Source organism: Chelonoidis abingdonii, chromosome 3 (assembly GCF_003597395.2).
Source record: "Chelonoidis abingdonii isolate Lonesome George chromosome 3, CheloAbing_2.0, whole genome shotgun sequence".
Taxonomy (NCBI): Eukaryota; Metazoa; Chordata; order Testudines; family Testudinidae; genus Chelonoidis; species Chelonoidis abingdonii.
The window spans coordinates 101,730,606-101,745,800 of NC_133771.1; the positions used below are offsets into that span (position 1 = coordinate 101,730,606).

General features: G+C 40.1%; 1 protein-coding gene across 11 annotated transcripts in view; it reads right to left on the reverse strand.

Annotated features, from left to right (window-relative positions):
• The window catches only part of PTPRK (protein tyrosine phosphatase receptor type K), a 656,446-nt gene that overhangs the window by 307,811 nt on the left and 333,440 nt on the right, over positions 1-15,195 (reverse strand). For all 11 annotated transcript variants that reach the window (XM_075063933.1, XM_075063932.1, XM_075063924.1 and 8 more), the window contains exon 6: positions 9,917-10,091. In XM_075063933.1, coding sequence (XP_074920034.1) covers positions 9,917-10,091 — 175 coding nt within the window. The remainder of the gene's footprint in view (positions 1-9,916; positions 10,092-15,195) is intronic.

The window sequence follows — 15,195 nt, forward strand, 5'->3', positions numbered from 1 at the left end:
TGCAGCGCTGGCCCTACACAGCTGTACGACCACAGCTGTAACTACCAGCGCTGCAAAAATGTAAGTGAAGCCATGGCCTCAAGAACGGAAAAAAACCAGGGGAAGAACTGAAAGAGACAAGGTATTAAACTCTGCTTTTAAAGAGAATACACTGTTTACAGCGAAGACAAACCAGAACCAGAAGAGAAGACTGATCAGCAGGATAGCAGATATAGGCCCTGGACTCCCGCCCAAAAGGTTCCCAGGAAGCATAAGGAAACTGAGGCAGGGTGTTTCAGGCAGATTATTTCCAACAGATCTGTACATCTCTTGTGCTCTTTTTCCACAGTTCTCTCTCTCTCTCATTTTCTATATTTTAAGAAAGTGTGTTTAAAAGTGTGTTTAAAAAGCCTCTGTGTTATTTGCTTTACCCTTGGGGAGTTTGTGATAGTTATAGTAACAATCATCCAAAGTACTCACAAAGGCCTAAGTTACTGGGAGACTTGGGAGAGAAGGGGTCACCAGTGGTCTTGGTGTGTAGGGTCAGAGCTGGCCCACAAGATTTGGCACCTGAGGCGGGGAGCTCAAATGACAACCCCATGCCTCCTCGCTTGGGCCAAAACTTTGAAGGGCCTCAATTCTGCCTTCTTCCTGTTCTACTCCTCTCATGGTACTGTTCTGCTACCTACCCCAACAAAAGAGAACAAACAACTTAAATTGCCTTGTTCAAAAATTTTAAGTAACACTTAACTTTCAAACGTCTGAACAGCAAATGTAACTTTTCTTGTCTGCATAGTAAACATTGGCATTTTTATCTGTTTGAATAATCAAAGTGGTGTTTTCTGTGCCTTCTTGGTTGCAAAGATCTGAACTGCTTTCTGAAGGTCCACAGTCTGGGCCAGTTCATGCTCTATTCAGATGGTTGCAAGGCTGACCAGCCTCTCCTGTGTCATTGTGGAGCGCAGTTTGTTTTTATTAACTTCAGCTTGGAGAAGCTGCGTTCTACACTGGCAAGTGCTACAGGAAGTGTTACAAGTATGCACAGAGCAACAAAAGCATTTGGAAAGAGGGTGGTCATCTCATTTGTGCACATATATTCCAGGACAGCCCTTGGAGTTGATCCTGCTGAAATGTATCTTGAAAGGGCTTTCAGTTCATGACCTAAATCACTCACATCAATATTGCACATGTCATCATGTGTCAGCACTGTCTCTAGTGCCCTGCCTTGCTGGTATATGTCGTCTTCAGGTATAGTGAGGAGTTTTGGAATATCATACAACATCCCAAATATACTGCTGTGTTCCCTGAGCTGCATAAAACGTTCTTCAACTGACTGCATTGCACAATCTAGCACTTGGTTGAAGAATTCAACTTTGAACTGTTGTTTTGGAATCTCTTATGGGATTATCCCATGCCTCGTAATGAAAATGTCGTCTTCTTTGGTGACTCTTGTATTCTTGAATGGGTGGGAAAATAGCTTCAGTGTGAAGTTCCTCTGCCAACTTCTGTGCACTCTTCAGAACATTTTGAAATCCCTCATCTGACCGGTAAGACTGTAGGTGTGACTTTGCTTTGTCCAGTTGTTCCATTGCTCCAGACAAATCAAGGTCAACACCCTGGAGTCTCTTGCTTACAACATTTATTTCAAACAGTATGTTATGCCACAACACTAAGCCCACACGGAAATTTGAAGTTATGTTTCTGGTGATTCCATTTCTCTCTGCCACTGTTCTCCCATGAACAGTTCCTGTTATAGCATTATGCTCCATAATGGTAACTATGGCATCATCTATCTTCCCAATCTGGTGTTTGATAGGCTTTATTGCCTCCACTTGACTTTCCCATCGTGTGGCACTCAGTGGTTTCAGTGTCAGAGAGGAGGTTCCCATATGTTGCTTCAAAATTTATCATCAATGAGTTGATACAGAAAAAAATACACAGATGCTTTGAATTACATTAAAAAATTCAGCAACCTCACTAGAAGCTGATGCTGCATCACTGACCACCAAGTTCAATGAATGAGAACCGCATGGGACAAAAAAAGCTCGAGGGTTTAACTCTCAGATCCATGTCTCCAGTCCTCTGTTCTTTCCTCTCGTGTTGGCACAGTGGCTCTCAACACTCAATTGAAGGGGACAAATAAGCAGGCTGGTAGCAGGGCTGAGTGAGGGAAGATATCAGCATCTTAAGGGCCTAACTGGCTCCTACTACTTCAGTTTGACTGCCTGTTCTCCTCATGTGGGTTCAGGGAAGCAGCAGGAAACAGGAAGCTCCCTGAGAAGCTGGTGTTCATCAGTCCAGGCTTTTGGGAGAGAGTTACATAAGAGGCTCCTCCTCCTCTCTCTCCCTGCAGCTTCTGCTGCTTTCTGTTATTCCCTTTCACCTTTTCTCCTGCCTGCCTGTTATCTCTCTTGCTCCCTCCTTCCTCCAGCACAGCACTCCACCATCTCTGTGCATCTAGAGCAGAGAGAATACATATGCACCAGCAGCAGACACAATTTTCTATACTCTGGGTCCTAGTGGCACCCCCCCCGCCGCATAATCTGGCATCTGAGGCTGCCATCTCAGTTTGCCTCATGGTAAGGCCAGCCCTCTCTAGGGATACTGAGCTACAGGACTCTACATCTCAAGAAGGGATGCCTGCAGTCTGAAGTCTGTATCCAAGGTGTATGCCTGAAGGACCAGAGTTGGAGACAGTGTCTGGAAACATCTCAGACTCAGGAAGCTAAAAAGCAAGTGAGATCTAAAGTTTCAGTCTAATACAACAACCTGGTGACTGTGCACAAGGATTTGCTCAGCCAGGGCTGAACAACACAAAGCACTCCCAAAAACTCCTCTATGGCTGCTGAAAGTAATACCCTCTCTCCTTCCTTTCTCCCTCTCGAAAGCCTACCTCCAAATTGGAACATTGAGAACAGGGGAAGTCCCTGGTATTGTCTCCTTCCTCTTGGCTCCATTTTTGGGTCTTCCTCCCGATTCCAAAAGCAGCAACAATGAGAAATTGGCATGACTCAACAACTGCACTGGACTTCACCAGGAACTGAAAAGCACCAATAAAACTAGTATGATTCTTGCTGACCTCACTCTGTGGCTGCTTTGGAGGAAACTGTAAGTGGCAGTAAATGCATTGGAGTTGTCTGCTGACTTAAGCTTAAATTCTACAGAAATGTATGGCTTTATAATTTACTATGTTAACAGATAGAGGCCCCAATTAAGACAGACCCAATTGCTAGGCAGTGCACATAAGATGCAATCCCTGCCCTGAAGAGCTTACAGTCAAACTAGAAAAAAAAAGAGAGAAGAGATGGAAGGGCAAACAAACAGACTTACCCAAGGTCATACAGTCGGTCATTGACTAATCAGTTCTCTTAAGTCTCACTTCAATGCTCTAGGCACTCAACCACGCTACCTCCTCTGGACAGCGAATTTGGATATCACTATAAAGCTGATTTGTCCATCTGAAGTGTTGTTCCCGTCCTCTAGGATGTAAACTACAGAGTAGTTTGTGGTTTTAGATGCAGACAGCCATGTCTTCAAGTGTCTGGACTTAAATCTTTGAATCACATCCCTCCTCATTTAGTTTGATAATAAACTGTTATTGTGGGAGCAGACAGCTTGAGGTTTTTCTAGTTTAACACCGAGGAACAGAACCATAGTTCTATGCACCAATCTGGTATTAAAGGAGTTAATTCCGCTGCAAGCAGGGGGTATATTCACATCATTTAGGCCACTTCAGGTCTTTTCCTCAATCTGTTGCCTAGTACTCTTCATGAAATCAGATTGAATGTTTTCAAACTTACCACTGTGCTTAACAAAGACCAGGTGGGCAAGCATTAGGACACAAAGAATGACATATTCAGAGATTTAATGTATTTCCCAGATAAACTGGGCACTAGTTAACTTTCCAGTGTGAATGTGAATCTTTCCTACATGGAAGAAATGCAGACATTTTTAGTGAGAAAAGAAAAATATTCCCAGGAGAAGTATTTTCCAGATGCCAGTCCCATCATCAAGCTGTGTTAGCTTCATCAGAGGCATTATCTTAACTACTGGTTTCTTAGATAAAATCCCTACAGGGATTTAAGGTAAGAAGGACAAAACTATCTTACAGTTGGACTCTTGTTTTCACCATAATAAAGATTATGGCACAGTTCCTAGGAGATAAGCACAGCCCCAAATGGGAAATCTAATACAGTGTTTTCACACCACTAAAAGATTTCTCCATATAGAATCTTATCTGAAATGTATTGCCTTTGGAGACTAAAATCCAATGCATATATCCAATCTCCCTCCTGGCAGAATTATCCAGACATCCTTACTTCAGCCATCGCTGTTCTAAACACCAACAATTCAATACATAAAATTACAAGACAAGCCCTAGTTCTGTGGCCTTGGAAATAAGGTAACTTTTTTTTAAAAAATGATCCAAGTTTTGGATACAAATATAGTAGAACCTGCTCATAAGGAACTTTGTTACAATGAAAATTAATATAAGTTCCACATTGTTCAACAAGGCAACATACACATTTCAATTCCGGATAGTATGAACATATACAGTGCAGTGAACCTTTGGGGAAAAAATTACTTCAAATGTATAAGGGTTGATTCCATAAACACCAGGTTGGCTAAGGGTAAAACACACTTTCCCCAACCAAAAGGTTAGTCAAGGCCCAGACTCACAGACCTACTCGCCCACAATGGTGCTCTTGAGTTCCAGGGTTCTGTCAGACATTTATCAGTAGCTGACCAGTGGTTGTCTCAATTTATTCCTAAACAGTTACATAGGAAGACATTATGCCTGAAAGACACTAGAGAAATCATCCGCCACAATAACAGGAAACTAGATTCCTTTGAGCTGAAGTGTGGAGTAAATTCTGCTATATAAAAGTGACCAAACCTCCTCTGTAATTCACCTGAGTTGCAAGTCTATGGGGAAGAAATCCACACACGTAAGAGAAACATACATTAGGCTCACTCAGAGAGAGAGATTCAAACCACTTTATCACTTCCCCTTTAGTAACATGAGGGTGAAGTCCCTTTTATGAGCTGAAACAAGTTGATGGAAGAACTTAATCTTTATTGATAAGAAAAACAAACCAATGAAATAGGAATTCACTTTGTTCTGACTTCTAAAAGAGCGGTTTTGAGGTGGTCGGAATACAACGAACATCCTGAGGAAAGCAGTCTATATTTGTAATGTCCGTAACTTGTGGGCGCTAGGGAGGTTAACATCACTGCACACTGGAGCTATGAAACAAGAAGTAAGCCGCTCATTTCGACTTCCTATAATAATCTCAATTTAGGATGACAGAACAGAGAAGAGAAAGAAAAAAAAATCGACTAAACTCTTGCCATTAAAAAACAAACAAACAACTTCTATATATGTGACAAAGGATAGGACTTCAGTAAAAGTTGCACTTAAAAATATTTCAATAAAATCATCAAATCTCTTTCAGAAAAATGATGGAACTATTTATAGATCAGTTTAAAATGTTGCAGTTGGACATATTTATTCCTCTGATAAATTTTTTCTTCCATGGCTAACAGATTCACACTAATCAACATTTTCTTCAAAGTAACCTATGCAAGAACCATTGTGTGAAATAAGGATGTTGTGAATCCTGTTTATCTTACAACATCTAATAATGCTCCAGAAATTTTGCATACAAAATTTTGCATTTTTGAATGATATGTAGCTAGTTTAAATGAAAGCAAATTGAGAAAGACTTGTTGCAGCGCTAAAGCCTATGCTCAAACATGGCATGTGTTTGGCCAATTGTCGGTCAAAAGGTCACATTGGTACCGTGTGCAACACCGTAGTGCCGTGTGCCTATTCCCGCTCTTTTCCCTGGTCACCTAAGGGTCAGGCTAGTGTCATGTGCAAAAATATCAGTGCGTCTGTTCTCGAACCTTCTGTCGGTCAAAAGATCAAGTTGGTGCTGTGTGCAAAAGCATAGGGCTGTGCGCAAAAGTAGCGTGCCAGGTGCAGCTCCCATTGACGTAGAGGGCACCAGCTTGGAACCTGGTTGGTGAAGGAGCTAGGGACCAATCAGACACTGACACGAGTAAGAGCCTTTGAATAAAACTAAGTCTCGTGCCAAAAATGGCACGACTATCCGCGTTTTAGCTGGAAGGCCTGATCACCCTTCCAGCCAGGGTATCCTCTGGATTTAGCCAGCTCGTGTCGTGTCATTTTGGTTCTTTGGATTATTTTCCCTCCCCAATTCGCCATGTCCTCGGTGTCTGTACTGCTGGTCAGCTGTGCCTGGAGTGTGGTATGTGCATTTTAATTTCTGTAGATACCCTGTTTGTTTAACTTCTTCCCGTTTTCCCTTCCCTTACTTGGTACCAAGTTGTGTATACAGTATATAAGAGTCAAATTGTTGTATTAATTGCTAATGTGGTTAGTTGGTGTATTTTTATAGTATTCAATTAATGTGTGTACAGTTTACTTGGTTTGTGTATCTGCTTTGATTTTTACTGAACAGTTGATTATAGACTGCTTGGTTTCTTGTTGTTGGATGTAAACAGACTGTTTCAAGTTGTGTGCATATTCTTGTTCTGATAGGATTGTTGGTAAAAGTGCTCCTCCACAGCCCAAGTTGCAACTCATTCCCCATTAACAAACAACCACTTGGTTTTGAATTACAATCTGTTTTCATTTTGATTTTCCTCTCTCAATCAAATCCTTACTCGAACCTGCATCTGTCTCGGACAATACTATGTGAAATATTCTAGAGAAACCATAATACTCAGATGCATTATTTGTGAAAACCAGAACAATGCAAGCCTATGTTTCAGCCTCACTGTTCATTCATATGCGTTGTAGTGAGGAAGAAAGGAGCTAACCTCCCCAACTTGCTAGCATTATGGTGACCAGACCGCATATGTGAAAAATCAGGACAGGGCTGGGGGGCAATAGGAGCCTATATAAGAAAAAGACCCAAAAATCGGGCCTGTCCTTATAAAAATCAGGACATCTGCTTACCCTAGCTAGTATTCAGATTTCATAGCTCTCTCCCCTCTCCTACCCCATATTACACTCAACCCCCCCAAAAAAGGCATCTGCACAAGGCTGCGTATTGTCTTCTGGGCACTGGCCATTTTACCAGAGAACAAATGAAAATGGAAGTGGAAGATGGGACTGGGGGACATTTTCAGTTAGGTAAGTTTATTGTCTGAAATTGTACACAGCCTCGTGTAGAAGGAAAATACACAAGACTGACAGCTGTGCCACAGAAACCAATTAAATTCTATACAACACAGCTACTGAGCTGAGAGCTGAAGTGCAACTCAAAGTAAAGGTTTCAACATTAAATTATTGACTGGAAATACCTCTGGTAAAATGTTGTAATTGAATTGAAAACACTATACTGGTCTTTCTTGTGAAACAAAACTTAATGAAAGTGAAATGAAACAGCTAAGGAATTTCTTAGAGGATCTTTGAAAGGGGTGCCAAAAAAAACCTGGTAATAAAGTCTAGAGATAATTTCCTTGTAAGAATAATTAGATGCTGATTTGCAGATGGTGATTTGCATAGAATAAGTTATAAAATTGGAATTTCCATTATCAATATTAAAACACCTTGCTGAGTAGTAAACTGCGCCTTGTTTACACATCTATATTAAAGTATGTATTCTACACACATATACAGTATCTATCTATCTATCTATATATATATACACACACACACACCCCAAAATTTTGATGCACTGAGCAACAGATGCTGTTCATCTCTTGCTCGCTAATAACCAGTGTTGTCAATAAAGTTTGGCTTCTACAAGCTGAAGACATTATTACTCAGAATGATCTGGAAGCAATCCTAAAGTCATGACAAAGTAAATTGTGTTTCACCGTATTTTTTTTTCCCTCTGGCTGTGAGAACACAGATCAATACTCTTTAGCATGAGAATTCCACAGTGAAATTTTCATTTGTTACAAACAGCAACAAAAAGGCCCTAAGCAAGCCCTGTCACTTTTGGTTTAGGAGGAAATGCACTAATAAACTCTTACCCCAGGGTCATCTTTGACAATGGGCAATACTATGCCAGCTCTTATTAAAGGTAATTCATATCAGTGGCCCAAAAATTTCCTTTAAAATTACCGTCTTTTGTATCCATGTAGCAGGATGTCAGCTTTAAAGTGCCACTGAGATATAGGACCTGTCATTATGGTTAATTTTCAGCACAGTTTTAACACCAGGGTAGCTGACCCCCAAGGGCATGTTTTTGGCTAACAAGATTTATTTGGTGGTTATCCAGACAAACAAGAAAATATATTATGGTATATTGTTTTTCAAATATAACAGTGAGCAACAAATCCTATACACCCATTTTTTATTCTGATGTCCAATAAACCAATGCATTGGTAGAAAAACTGTTAGAGCAATTAAAGAAATTTAACTAAAATAGAATAAAACAGCTAACATTCTTCAGCTTCTAATTCTAGAATGTGCAATATATACTTTTTTTTAAAAATTGACTTTTAAAATAATAGAATCTATATATATAAAATATCTCTACTGACTAGATTGCTACTTACCATCAAGCTAAGATTAGGTCATAAAGCTGAGTTTTACTCTGGACTTCAATATTTTAACTTGAATTTTCCAAAACTTCTTAAAAACTATTTTACATTACTATTTTCTTGCACTGGAAAGAACTAAAAAACAGTCATTTCTTGGGCAAATGTCTGAATGTTTTAGTTTCTTACTTATATCAAAAAATTAGTTTTCATGTTGCAACAGGACTAATTTTATCACATGAAAGGGAAATTATATAGCGATCCCCTAGAAGAAACAATATGACTAATTACTGCACAAAACAGCAGGTAACATTACCAAAGCCAATGGCTGTTCAGCAAGGAAGTGACAGGGCCCAATTAATGATGGTTTTTGTAATAATAATATTTTACACTTGTCAATCACCTTTCACCTGGGAGTCTCAAAGCACATGATAAAAATATTAATTAAGCCTCACTGCAGATGTGAGAGTAGGTAATTGAACAGCTGAGTAAAGATAGCCACTGAGAGGTTAAAAGACTTGCCCCAGACCACATCGCAAGTGAATTGCAAAGCTGGGAACTGAACCGAGTAGTCTTGAATCTCAGTCCTGTGTTCTCACGACTAGACCAAGTGCCTCCTTATCCCCCACCACCCCAAATCTCAAACTCTAAGCCACTGCCAGACTTCCTAAGCGAAAGTAAACCAACAAGGTCACCTGAAGTCAGGAAACAGGGTCAGAAAAGGCCAACTGAAATAGAAAAATTTCACACCTTTCTTTCTGGGCCATCAAGCTTAATTAAAACATAACCCTCCCACTCCCCAAGCATAAGTCATGGTTGCATAGTAGCAGGCTGCCATGCTTCTGAGTGGACTGAAATTCATTTAAAGTATTCTCAGATGGGGGTTGAGCAAATACACCATTGCTTCTTCCCTACCCCCCACAAATAGGCTGAGCGCAAAATCTCCGTAAAAGCACCTAGCACTCAGACAGGTGAACAATTGAGGGCATTTTTATATACCTGAGTCTCTCAGGTCACAGAGAAATCTACTATTTTCTGTACCACTAGGCTGCCTAAGGCAAAAACATTAAGTAGTAAAAATTAACTTATTACAGTAGATACTTTCATATCTGTAAAATTATTTCTTAAATGTTTATCAGTATTTATCTCAACCAGTATAATCTAGAAGACAGTGGAAAGGAATATGGTATTTTACAAGCACTGCATTATTAGGACTCTTTATAGAATCCCATTCTATGGAAAGCACTTGTCAGAAACGAGGCTGACAAAACTTTACAGCCACATTCCTTAGTTTTATTTTCTGAGGATTTCTATAATTTTATTGTGCTATCTGGTGGCTAAATAAAAATGTAAATATGATGCATTGATGTTCAGAGTATTTAATTTCATAAAATGAAAATATTTGCAACTTTACCTCTCACAATAAGTTGAGCAAAATTGGACACTCCAGAGCCTCTCTCTGACTGAGTTACACAGCGATACAAATCCTGATCGGTTTTTGTCACCTCTTGCAACTTGAAGGTAGCAGCAAATCTTCTGTGATTGATATTTTTAGTTTGGGCAACTGGAATATCTTCTCCATTCCGTCGCTATAAATAAGAGAAAACAGTGCAAACGTATCTTATAAGAGTGTTTTTCCTCTTGACAAAGACATAAAAGTACCAACAAATATATTTTAAAACATTCAAACACAATCTCGCCATGCTGAGTTTTCCATGATGGGAGGGTCGAGCAAAGAGTTTCCCCTCTAGAGTTGGGAAACGTTCAGAGTCTTCTGCCTCTCCCAGGGTATATCTACACTACAGTTAAAATCTATGGTTGGCCTGTGCCAGCTCGTGCAGGCTCATGGGGTTTGGACTAAGGATCCCTGAGCTCTGGGACTCTCCCACCTTGCACAGTCCTAGAGCCTGGTCTCCAGCCCAAGCCCAAACATCTACACTGCAATTAAACAGTCCCTTAGCCCAAGCCCTAGTCGGCTGGAACAGGTTTTTAATTGCAACGTAGACATACCCCAAGAGGCCAAGCATGTCACTTCCATCTTGCATTGTTCAATAACGGGAACTATTCACAGGAGATCCTAGCTTTCCAAGTAGCAGCATCACACTGTGTGAGCTGCATCACTGGGACAGCTTACTAAACTTTGTAAAGTTAAAACCAATTTATCAGTCCATTGTAAACAAAAGTTCTACATAAAACTTGTGCACAGAGTTGCTGGATTTTCAACAGCTTTCTGGATACTAGTTTTGCCCTTTTATGCTAGTTCTTATGCACCAGGCACCCACCTCCTGAAATTGCACTGCCTGACATCAATCACCCTCCAACTAGAGCTGGTTGAAAAAAAAAGCTGTAAACAAAATGGAAAACAGGAATTTTTTCATAATATGTTTACTGATTTTTGAATTTTTGAAAAATGTCAAAATTTCAACACCGTTCCTGAATATAAAAAGAATTCAAATCAGTTCCATGGGTGACCAAAAAACTGAAAAATTTGCAAAGGAATGTTTGTGTTCCATTTCCTCACCCCCAATGAAAATTAAATTTTAAATTTCATTGAAAACTCAAAAGTTCCAAAAAAATTGACTAGTTCTAGCTCCAGCAGAGCTGTTACCATCTCTTTCCCACAGACAGCATCCCCCTCCTGGTACAAGTGGATGCAGCTGTTTCTGAAACTGGGAGCATCGTTTCTCATTTATCAACAGAGGCAATTATCTGTCCTGCAGCAGCATTGCCTACTCCTATCAAATCCCCACCTCAGGTAGAAATGTACAACTTCCCAATCAACCCTAGGAATAAGAAATACCACCCAAAACTTAAACTCAGAATTTCTGAGCTCGAAGCAATATTGGTGGGCAATAAAGGTAGCAAATTGGAATTTAATAAATTTAAAGCCTCCGGCAAAAAAAAAAAAAAAAAAGGTGGGGGGTAATGAGTCAAAGCTGCATATGTATGTTTTCTGGGCTACTGGCATGTACTAGATCATTTCATTTTACATCTAACATTTATGGTCTTATTATGGGGTTAGGTTCTCTATAAAGAGCTGCCCTCTCCTAATGAAAAAACATACTACTGTAAATTAGCCAGCTGTTAGTGCTGCGTCAGACTCACTGTAAAACTATTCACTTTCAACCATTAATGCATTGAAACATGAATCTTAGTTTTTTCCTGTCTTATAGCAGTCAAAATGCACCATTTCCCACACCCCATTACAACCTTGTCTGAAAACTACCATTTATATGCTCCTGACAGATTTCCGCTCCCCTCAATCCAAGAAAATTTCAGTGTGAAGAACATTCCATCATCTTTATCAACAGCAATTTTATTGGACTGACTCTCCCTTATTTCATGATAAAAGTTTATATTGAGAAGACCAATTTAATTTCCTTTTCTGCTGTTATGTCAGAGATGGCATTGAGTCAACTGTGAAACCTCCAACTACCCCCACAGGGATGGCTATGATTACAGAAGAAACTTAGGAAACAGTGCCAAATGAAATAGAAAACAAACTCATCTCCAGCAGAAGAGAAAACTCTGATCTGAAATACTACAAAAATATACTCAGATACCTCCTCTTTTTAAAGCCACCATCTCTTACATTAACACAAATCTCAAATATCCCTTTCTTATATGATAGTCATCTGAAATTGTATCATGTGGTAAGAGCATAGGACTGGGTGTCAGGAGAGCTGGATTCTATTGCCAGTTCTGTGGCTGTCTCACTAGATGGCCTTTGGTACATTATAGGTTCTTTGTGACTCAGTTTTCCCATCTGTAAAATGTGGAGAATACCTACCTCACAAAGGTGAAGTTAGGCTTAGTTTGCTAATGTTTTCAAAGAGACCTGCAGATGGAAGGCACCTTTGAAATGCAAACTATCAACAGTATTACTAAAGCTTACAATACCGAACAGCTATTACACACTTAAAGACTTCACATTTCACTACTATCAAGCTACAGTAAAAGCACCATGCAGGGCCGGCTCCAGGGTTTTTGCCGCCTCAAGCGGCAGGGGTTGGGGGGAGCCGCGATTGTGATTGGCAGCAGCTCCACCATGCTGCTTTCTTCTTCGGTAGCAAGTCCTTCCCTCCAAGAGGGACTAGCCCCCAACTTGCCGCTAAAGAGCCCGACGTGCTGTCCCTTCCCCTTGGCCGCCCCAAGCACCTGCTTCCTGAGCTGGTGCCTGGAGCCGACCCTGGCACTATGCAATACGTATCTCTTTCCTCCTCTTAGCTAGCTCATTACATTTGAAAGCAAGATTCTCTAGCTATTTATTTCCTCAGTTTAAATCAGACTTAAAATGAATGTCTTGATAGTCTACACAATGATAAATTATTTTTAAGTCGTCAGATCCAAGCTTTCTAAAATACATAAATTACGCTGTACTTTCCTTCCTTTCTACTTGTCGAAGCTTCCTTACAATCTATGTTCTGATCATCAGCCCAAGGAGAAAGAAGGGGAAGGAAAATCATGTTCTTTCTCAGCACACACACACTTGTCAGCCATTTGTTAAAAAACACTAAAGATGACAAAAGTGCAGATTATGTGGACTAAAAGACTGAAATTTTGAAATACGATGTTACAGAAGACTGCAAGGCAACTCAACTAATTCAATGAGTCTATTCCTGCAAAGTGTTGGATGGCAGTAGAAGAGGAAAAATAAAAGGATTTAACATTTCTTGTTAAAATATGCTTTTAAAAAGTGTTCTTCACCTTTCCCCGAATGTTATTTATTTCTTCAGCAGAGGGATTTTACTGCAGAATACAACTGATTAATCCCCTTTAAAAAATACCCTAAATACAGGTTTCTGAAAATACAATGCATTTTTTGCTTCAAAAGTAGAACTTCCTTATATTAAAGCACTTCCTTCATTTTGACTCCAATGTTTTTAAATTCTAATGCTCCAAACTCATTCTCCTTGACAGTGAAGAACTTTACATAGCCTGTACTGTAAAACAAATTAGTCTCCAAATGTTACAGCTCCCTTGTTAAAGCTGCTCTGCATGTTCAATGCTAGAAAAATACAATTAACTGGGCTCCTAATTTTAAATTGAATAATGAAGCACTTTAAAACAGTTATGGAATTGCCTCACTATCAATACGCAGAAATTTAATTAGCTTAACAATTTTATTTACTGTTCACAACAAAACCTAGAATTGTCTTTGCTGACTGCATTAAAGAGTTATCGCTCCCTTATCTTCCAGGATTTAGACTATTTCGAGAATGGCTGGTGTCTGTCTCTTTTATACAATTCCTTTAGGCCTTCACTGTGTTTTAGATCTCTAAAACAGGATCCCCATAACAGTATTAACAAAGTTAAATTACCCAACTCAAAATGTGTCCGTTTAAATTATCCTTGGAAGTGTTCCCCTGAGCTTTAATCTCAGGCAACCTAAAAACTACAGGCTCCTGTTGTATCCACAGTGCCATGGACTATGCAGCCCTTGACAGACCCTCCATGACTAAAGATTTTTTTTTTTAAAGTATACTACTACTTTTTACTAACAATAATTTATTAATTATTGTTTGTATTGCAGGAGCACATAGGACCAAGACCACATTGTACTGGGCACTGAAAACACAAACAACAAAAAGATAGTCCCTGCCCTACAACTTTCAATCTAAATATAAGAGAAAAGAGGTGACTATAGACCAGTGTTTCTCAAACTGGGGGTCTGGACCCAAAAGGAGATCGCAAGGCTATTGTATGGGGGGTCACAATATCAAAGTTGTAATCAGGACAAGGAGAACAAGGCAGCCGCTTAGAGTGCAATGATGGGGGGAAGTGAGAGGAAGGGCTGGAAAAATGCCAGGAAACAAATGGTAGAGGTAGAGCCCTGCAGCAGACATGGCATTGCCACCCTTACTTCTGTGCTGCTGCTGGTGGCAGTGCTGCCTTCAAAGCTGGGAGCCGGGTCAGCAGCTGCTACTCTCCTGCTGCCCTGCTCTGAAGGCAATGCAGCAGCAGCGCAGAAGGGTGGCAATACTATAGTAATTTTCGGGGGGGGGGGGCCTGAATATGTCACGGCCTGAAATATTTTCAAAGGGGGCCCCAGCAAAAAAAAGTTTGAGAATCCCTGCTATAGACAGCCTGGGGGAGCACAAAGATACAATAAGACAATATTGGCCAGCATGATAGGCTCCGGTCCCAGAACATCAGCAGCCTAACTGTTGCCAAGTTGTTGTAGGGATCACAGCAAAAGAGTTTTAAGGAGAGTTTTGAAGGAGGACAGTGTGGTGACTTCGTTGCTGTTCATGGGTAACCCCTCCCAAGCATGAGGAGCAACATCTGAGAAAGCACGAAGGCGTTTGTTTGAAAATTTAACAAGTGGACTATGAAGGCCAGCACCACTGTCGGATCAGAGGCAGAAGTTGACTTCTTTATAGCTTATAAGAGATAAGGACTGTGCAGATAGACTGTGAATGGCCTTTGAAGTGAAGACAAGTAGTTTACCCTAGAGAAGAAGGAACCAGTGGAGGTATGCACAGAGATGGGTGACATGGTCAAAGCAATGTGCTTGGAAAATGATCTTTGGAACAGCACTTTGAATGAATACAAGAGGGGCAAAATTGCATTTATTGAGACCAGAGAAGAGAATATGCAGTAAATGAGACATAAGATAATGGCAGGCTAGAAAGAAGTTAGAATTACATTGGAGTTAAAAGAATTAAAAAGTGTAATCTGCTCAAATTTCAT